This window comes from Mus pahari, chromosome 12, assembly GCF_900095145.1.
Source record: "Mus pahari chromosome 12, PAHARI_EIJ_v1.1, whole genome shotgun sequence".
Taxonomy (NCBI): domain Eukaryota; kingdom Metazoa; phylum Chordata; class Mammalia; order Rodentia; family Muridae; genus Mus; species Mus pahari.
Window position 1 is genome coordinate 76,315,686 of NC_034601.1, and position 8,970 is coordinate 76,324,655.

General features: G+C 42.3%; 1 protein-coding gene across 6 annotated transcripts in view; it reads right to left on the reverse strand.

The window, feature by feature from the left end:
- App (amyloid beta precursor protein) overlaps positions 1 to 8,970 on the reverse strand; it is a 221,021-nt gene that overhangs the window by 21,554 nt on the left and 190,497 nt on the right. For all 6 annotated transcript variants that reach the window (XM_021209340.2, XM_021209338.2, XM_021209336.2 and 3 more), the window contains one exon: positions 1,509 to 1,730. In XM_021209340.2, coding sequence (XP_021064999.1) covers positions 1,509 to 1,730 — 222 coding nt within the window. The remainder of the gene's footprint in view (positions 1 to 1,508; positions 1,731 to 8,970) is intronic.

Below are 8,970 nucleotides of genomic sequence, written 5' to 3' on the forward strand. Positions count from 1 at the left end.
TCTCAAAAACAAACAAACAAACAAACAAACACCCCAAACCAAAAATCAAACAAACAAACCAAAACCCAACCAAACATAACAATCACCCTGTTTGCTCAGTGCTTTTACACTGTGAGGAAAATCCCAGGCAGATGCTGTTGCCTTCTTGGAAAGCATTCATAGTTTCAAGAAATCAAGGCAATTTGCACTGAACATGGAAAAATGGCAATATAAGCTAACAGATGTCGTTTCCTAAACAGGTACTTCTAAGTCCCTGTACTGGCTGGCTTTGTGTGTCAACTTGACACAAGCTGGAGTTATCACAGAGAAAGCAGCCTCCCTTGAGGAAATGCCTCCATGAGATCCAGCTGTAAGGCATTTTCTCAATTAGTGATCAAGGGTGGGAGGGCCCGTTGTGGGTGGTACCATCCCTGGGCTGGTAGTCCTGGGGTCTATAAGAAAGCAAGCTGAGCAAGCCAGGGAAGCAAGCCAGTAAGCAGCACCCTCCATGGCCTCTGCATCAGCTCCTGCCTCCAAGTTCCTGTCCTGTGTTGAGTTCCTGTCCTGACTTCCTTTGGTGATGAATAGCAGTGTGGAAGTGTAAGATGAATAAACCCTTTCCTCCCCAACTTGTTTTTTGGTCATGGTCTTTCGTGCAGGAATACAAACCTGACTAAGACAGTCCCCCTGGAAGAATGACATTTGTTGATCGAGAAATCATTTAGCTTTAGTTCTGAAGTAAGCTTGCTTCATTCATTCTTCTCATTCTCTTGTGTTCGCTGCACTCTCTCATGTAAGAATTGGCAGCTGAGGAGGATTATTTTAGCGTCTGTCTACTTCACTGTACAAAGCTTCTCTCTGGGGGCGGGGTGTCAAATTCTGCCTTTAATTTGGTCACCCTTTTCATTAAAGGTGGACATTCTGGGCCAAAAGCTGAGAAGTGCAAATCAAATTATGGTTTCAAGGAAGAGATAAAATAACTCCCAGTGAGAGTATTTTAAAATAGTTATTTCCCGGTGTCTTAGATTCTGGCCCACAGGAGGAGGCAGGTGGGTTTCTGGGAATCCAAAGCTGTGCCTCTAGTTCTCTGTCCCTGTCTGCATGTCTCTCTGCCACCTCCACAGTCATCTATGACCTGCTCTGTGTTTCCTTGTGCACTTTTATTTTGAGATGGTGTTTCCCTATATTGTACATGCCGATCTTGGGCAGCTGGTAGGTATGTGCCTCTCTATATGTAAATATGCATGTAAATTTGCAAAGAGAAAGGGGAAATAAAAATTACTAGTTCATTTTTTAAAAAAAATGTAGAAATGAAGACGGCACACAGGGTAATCAGAGCATATATTGTGAGTCCTCTAATCTATAGGAGTGGTATCTCAGGATGACACAGATATCTACCAAACACCAGGTCCTTTTCTCAAAGTATTCTAGGCAACTGTTACCATTGGGACCTATAAAATAGGACACACATATACACATACACACACACACACCCCAGAAGGCTTTTGGCTCCAGCTAGTGACTCTTACCTTCATTTTCTGTATTAGCTGGCACAGAGTCCACCCCAAAAGGATGCCATGGCTGGAGATCATCCAGGCTGAATTCCCCATTCACGGGGAGGAGCTCCACGGTGGTCTTGGTTTCAGTCAGTGAAGGCATGAGAGCATCATTTCCATAGCTGATTCTGGGTTCGCTGATCATGTTGGCCAAGACATCATCGGAGTAGTTCTGCTCTTTCTGAAGCAGCTCATCTAAAGAAAAGCCATTGTGTCCTCAGTTAGTGTATGTTTACAGCAGCCATTCCTGCTGACTATGTGCTGTGTGTGACCAGGTGTCACTTGGCACTGCCTAACATGTAAAAAACGAAGCCCCTTAAGGAAAGCCAGAGCTTAGCGATTGTCCAGATGGGCTGCTTTGAGCCTGCAGAGACTGGTTGATCTTGCTGCTGATTCTCTCCTCTGGAGGTGAAGACCTGGAGGATGAACTGCCTTTTCCTTTCCACAGACTCTCCACGTACCCAGTGATCATGAAGGACTCTACATGTGATGCTGTGATGCTGTGATGTGGGACCAGGGTGGAGTGTTAACAGCAGGCATGGAAGTGAACCAAGATATAGCGTCTGCCTAACCCCAGCTCTGGGAAGATGTGGGTGGGTGAGAAAGTATTACAAACGGGCATCCTGCTCCATTCAGTTACGTGATCTTTGCTTTGTGAATCTCCTATTATCTTACAAAAAGTTCCCCTGACATTTTAACTATAGTTTTTTTAAAAATCAGAGGCCCATTGTTCATATGATATTAATACTTGATTAATTAAGTGTGTCATTACCAAGTCACGCCTGTGTCCGTTTACTGAATTATATTTCAAGCTAATCACTAGTTAATATCAATGCTTTAGAAAATAAAGAAAATTAAACCTGGATTTATACTTGACTTGTAACATTTTACTATCATCCTTTAAATCCTCTTTTAAGTTGACAAAAAAGTCAATTTACTGGAAAAATTAATATTCCGCTCAAATGTGTACCCATTAAAACAATTTGAAGGGACAGCATTAAAGTATGCGATTAATATCTTCCTGTAGAGTCAGTTTTATTACAAGAGATTATTTTAAATGATAAAACCCCTAGCAAATTAGTCCTTTTGAAGTCTAATTTTAGTTATAATATATACCTACTCAGTGTGGCACTGATCTAAAATTCAATATTTGATGCTTGCAATGACCTTTCCCACACAGATAAAAGGCCCTCATTAGACTTCTGCTAGACTTTCTCATGTCTTACCAAGTCACAGGTAATGGCCAGTAACTTGGCCAAAGTCTGGTTTAATAAATTAAGTGGGCATTTCTTTTATATAAATCTTATGCTTTGACTGGCTAGCACTTAATACCCTGAAGTCAAGATAGTCTGGAATAATTATTGATGCCTACACGTCTACCTTGAGAGGCAGGAACCAGGAGGGAGCTCTTGGCTACTTGAGGTCTCTATGGCTTTTATTACCACGCTCTTCCCGGACTCTGAAACTTTTTCATTGTCTTGCTGTTTCCCCATAATGTCTGAAAATGTCAGCCCCTCCTTAGGAAGAGAGAAAGAAAGGATGGACGGAAGGAAGGAAGGAAGGAGGAAGGAAGGAAGGAAAGAAAAGTAAGCAAGCTCTGTGTCCTTAACATTTTCTTCTTACATTTCTTTCTACAACTTTCCCCTTTGAAAATGTCATCCATGCTTGAAAGTATAAAGATCTCCTTTGTGTGGACAGCATTGAAATGGCATTTCTTCACGACTGACTCTTTTTCTCATTCTACATCTTCTGAGAACGTGGAAGGAGCCTTCCTCTTGGACTACAGACTTGGTTCTCTTCCCTTCCCATGGCAGTTAGTGTTGATACATTCTCAGCCTCAGAACTAGCCATGATACATACTTAACAATACTGACAACATCTGAATGTCCACTTCTGAATCCTCCCCTGTTCTGTGACCTCCCTCAATTTTGCCTTGATAAAGCGTAGCTGCGGACTTACTGCCTGCTACCATATAAATGTCCCTCAAAATTCATGTATTGAAATTTATTTCCCAGTGAAGTAACAATACACAGGGTTGTGTGGGGTTTGGGATGGGATTAAGTGAAGGCTCTCTTTGCTATGGATGGAGTAGGGCTTGTTCGCTCTGGAGGGCACAACAACAAGTCCCCACTCTGAATGAGGAAAGTTGAGTTCTCTAAGACACTGAAGCTTCCAGTATCTTCTTAAACTTGTAGTAAGGACTGTGAGAAACAAATTTCAATTTTTTTATAAATTGCCTAGTTATAAATTTATATAAATTTGATAAATTACTGGTTGTTGGTTTTTGTTGTTATTGTTTTACTTGAAGACAAGTGTTTATATCTCATGGAATCCAGGCTAGCCTCAAACTCTATGTGTAGTTGAGGATAACCTTGAACCCATAATCCCCCACCACCCAATTCTAAGATTACAGGAATGCACCACCACATTGAGCTCAGATATTGTTAGGCAATAAGAACTGAGGGATTGCTGCTCTCTTTACCAATCTGCATTTGACTGCCTTCCCTAGATCCTTCCCAGATACTAGGCAAGACTCCTTACCATTTCAATAGTCTCCATTGTGTAGTGAATTAATCCAAGATGCTAGGGCCCTTTAGTGTTCCTAGCTCCCTGTATACCTTCAGCCTTGTGGGTTACAACTCCTTCCTGTCTCCAGCATTCGTCTTAAGCTGTGGTGTTGACAGTGTGGGTTATCATCCTGAGAGTGCTTATTTGCAGAACAGGTCAAACATAGGTCTTGCATATGGAGAGGTTGACCTGTAACCACATTAGCCATACAAAGTGGGCATTGCCTCCCACCACTCCCCACTCCCACCCCAAAAGGGATTTCTCAGACTAGAGCAGGTGGGGAGAGAGAGAGAGAGAGAGAGAGAGAGAGAGAGAGAGAGAGAGAGAGAGAAAAGACCACATGTCTGTCTCACCATAGGATGATCTTATATTTGAATACATTTGCATACAGGGTCTCAGAAAGTTCAGGCAAAGATAACTGTGACACCCTTTTCTCATTTATCCTTAAGGTTGTTGGCAAGATATTTCCTCCAAATAGACACAAGACACATAGCCCACTGCTGTGAATAGCACACAGAGTCACACAATGGGGATGGAGCTGTGGTGACAACTCAATAGTTAAGAGCACTGGTTGCTCTGCACAGGACCTGGATCCAGTTCCCAGCCCCTATGTGGTAGCTCACAATCATCTACAACTCTAGTTCCAGGGCATCTGATACCTTCTGATGCATATAGCAGACACATATGTAGTGCCAATACATAGATGCAGGCAAAGCATTTATACACATTTAAAAAAAAAATCATCTAAATCCCCTCAAAACAACAACAACAAAAACCTATTAGGAAATTTATGTGAAAAGTTGAAATGTTCAAGAAAAGCGACATTTTCAGTTGAGAGGAAAATCTCTTAGCACAAGTAGCAGGGATCCATATTATTATCTTAATTTAATGTAGGAAATTTAAAAATAACCACTTGTGGCGATGTCATTTGGTACAAGGAACTCAGTCTGCTCTTGAGGGCAGAGAGCTGGATAAATTCGACAGGATTACCATTACCACGGTAGGACTCTACTTTGTGATCATAAAATGTTCAAGACAGCCAGCTACTTTGTGATTAAGGGCTCAGGATTTTACCACTGGCAAATGGACTGGTGCTGGGCAATTGTGCCTCTATCCGACAGGGCAGGGACCAGAGGGACTGTGTCACTGAGCTTTGATCCCTTGGTGAGGCAAAGCCACCAGAAACCATCTTCTACTGTGTTGGTGGTGGCTCGGATGGGTAATACTTTTATTTGAATTAACTTAATATTTTATCCCAATTTGATGACCTATATTAAGGATCATCGAAGCCTTTAAATATCCAAACTTACCAATTGCTATATTAAGCTAAGAGTCAACATTCATTTTCCCAAGACTCCCTTTTCCCCCTCAGGACAGCAACTTGTTACCATCTAGCATTACATCAGGTACTTCTGCAGTGAAGAATCTTCTGGAATATCCGGGCACTTGAGTTTTTGAAGGTTAAATCAGGAATATTTAATTATGCACAGTGATGGTAATATTTCACTTATGGTTTACATAATGGGTGAATTCCAACACACACACACACACACACACACACACACACACACACACAGAGTGAACCCCATCACCTTCCTCTTTCAGTGATACTTTGATGATTTATTTTATGTGGGCAAATCAGAGTAAACAGGAAGGTGGGGTGGGGGAGGGGGCTAGCTATTGTGGAAAACATTCAAGATACTTCAAAGAAAGCACCATCAAGAGAGAGTCACAGTGCTTTCATCTTCAAATGATTTCAAACTTTTAGTTTTGGTTTGGTGGACACAAAAGATGTCCATGGTCATTAGTTTTTAGCAAAAGGGTCTCATGAATAAAGGTCTGCCCGAGAAGGGAGGACACGAATCCTACATATTCCATCCTAGAGTCGCCTTATAACTATTAAATGACACATGGGCCAAATAAGCTTCAAAATCTTAAGGGCTACATTTCAGGTTTCTAAAAAATAAAATTTATAGTCATTGAGTCAATCTTAACCTTGCCAAACAAGGCCACTAAAGGCCTAGTTTAGCAACCAGTGAGCTAGCGGGTTGTTAGGCTTGCTCAGTTTTTCTTCTAGGACTGAATCTTTATTGACATTATAACTGTCTTAATTTTGATTCTTTGTCTCCTTGTGAAAAATTACAGATCTCTGACCTCTGCCAAAATGGGAATTTCTTTTAAATTTTGTTTAACAGGGGATTCTCCTGAAACCAACTTTAATGTTTTAAACAGATACTTCTATATCTGCCTGCTGCTGCCCTACACTGTCCCCTGGCTCCAGGTGCACTGGAAGGAGGCCTGTAATTTTTCCCCATCAAAGGGCTTGACTAGAAATCAGCCATCATCCATTCTAGGCATTTTGCCCATACTAGAACTATGAGATCAGATTTAATTTCCAACCAGAGCTTGTGCATGTCTAACTCCTGGCTCAGTCTATTAATGTGATGCTCTTATTAATGTCCCCATGGGCTCTGAAACTCCTTAAGCCTGTATTCCTTATCCACAAGATTCCAGGTTGGGTGACAGTCTCTGGAGCTGTCATTTAAATTATGTCTTGTAAACTCAAGCTCGGGCCATAGGTGTCCATTGGGGATCTTGTTGGAAGTACAGAATTGTCCTACATGTGTCCTAAAGCATGCTTATAATTCCAGCACTTGGGAGGCTGAGACAGGAGGATTTCAAGTATAGGGCTTACCTAGGGTATATAGGAAGTTTGAGGATCTCCTGGGTTACACATACCTTGGGGTGGAAAAAAAAAAAGACGCACTACGCTCTCGACACTGTCCACATCTGTGGCCTTTATAACTACTCTCTGGCTCACTTGGTATCCATAGCAACCCCCACTGAGAACAGAATGCACAAACATCCATTCTCAGAAGGTTTAAAATCAACAAGCAAGACATGCTAGCCCACGCTTGCAATATTAGCACTTGGGAGGCTGAAACTGGAGGGCCATAAGTTCGATGCCAGCCTGGATATGTAGTGAGTTCCAAGCCAGCACTATGTATGGAGTGAGATTATGCCTCAAAATAAATAATATATAGATAAGTACATACTGAGTAGCAGAACTGATACAATAACTGAAACCTGAGGACCCCAGTTCCTAATGTAATCCTCTCATCAGCCCATGAAAAATTTCATATTTAGAAAGAGATAACTTCAATGATTACTATTACTCCCCTCCCCATCTCTCCCAACCACATACCCCCCCCCACACACACACACAAAGAATAAACTATGATAAAAGAGGTTAAAGGTGTAGCTCAAGAGTTTCATTAGGGTGGTGTGACAGCCTGAAGCTGTCATCCATCAGTTTTGTTTGGATTTTTCCATTCCCAACAGTGGTTTGTTACCCCCAAGAACAATCACTTTCACTTCTTAAATGTCCATCTCATGAAATACGGTGGGAACTGCCATATGAACGTGGATGATCCTGCACAGCCTCGTGGATCTGAACACTTAGCTCATTGCTGCTGGTGCTGCCCGGGAAGTTTGCTGACTCTTTTTGGAGGTGAAGCCTCACAGAAGGAGGAAGTCAGTCCCTGAGGGTGGGCCTTGGGAACTTACAGCCCAGGCTTCCTTCCCGTTCCCTCTCTGCTTCCTGACTCTGGATGCAATGTGAACAGGTGCCTCTCCCTCTCTGCTTCCTGACTCTGGATGCAATGTGAACAGTGCCTCCCACCTCCAGGCACGCCTTCCCCTTCCCGATGGGCTGTCTCCCCTTAAACTGCAAGCCAAACCCGATCCCTTCCTCCTTCAAATGGTTTCTTGTCAGATGTTGTCTCTGCAATGAGAAAAGTAACCAGTCCAAGAGGAGGCTGTTTGGTTGCCATAGGAACCCCCACGAGGCTCCAACACCCTACTTCACAGTTAAGAGAAGTTAAGCAATCTGAATTTGAGTTGGGCTCTGCCCCACGAATCTTCTTTTCCGTGCCCAAATGAAGTGGAGTGAGCAGGTTACCTCAGGGGCTGAGAGGGAATGATTATTGTAGGACTGTTTCTCAAGCTGGGGGAAAACATCTCTAGACATCACATAGCACTGAGCTCCCCCCACAAACTCGGCATCCAGAGTCTGTAAGTTCAGACTCATGTCTAGATCGAGGTTTATTTTTGTGTAGAAGTTTCCTGGCCACAGAGTTTCAAATGGGGGGTGTGTTCCGTCCACTTATGGTAGGCAACTGTCCCTAGAGAAAACTCACAGAAGGCGGTACATCACTTGTGACTCCTTATTGCAAGTGACATTTTCCTGAAATACCATCGTCTGGTCTAGACTGAAGTTTCAGAAGTGCCTTTCCCTTGAAGAGGCGTTTCCTTGTGGCTTTCAAACTCCTACATCAAACAGCTCCGTTCTATCAACCGGCATTAGCCAGAAATCAAGATGAAAACACAGCCAGGCTCCCTGGCCTTGGCAAAAGGATTAAAAAGCTTCCCTTTCCGTGTTTATTTATGGAACTTGGGCCAAGGTCCTGATCTTATTTCCAACCACTTTAGGGGGGTCTTAATCCCCCTGGGATGTCAGCCACCTGGGGCCCTGACTGCAGAGTTTTCACACTACAGCACTGTTCTTTGAAAGAAAGTTCTGTGGGCTGAAGTTCTAATGCACATACGTGTAAATTACATGGATGTACTTGCTTGGAAAATAAATCACACGGTGGAAAATCTAGCACTAAGAGGCCATTATACATTTAGCTTACTTTTTTCTTTTTCTTTTTCTTTTTTTAGAAATTATTTTATTTACTCATTTACTTATTTCTATTATTATTTTTTAATCTTTTTTTTTTTTTTTTTTTTTTAAATTTCAAAATATTGATGTCCGGAAAGCTCAACAAGTGGTTTGTTTCTTCTCATGGAATGTTCTAGGATATAC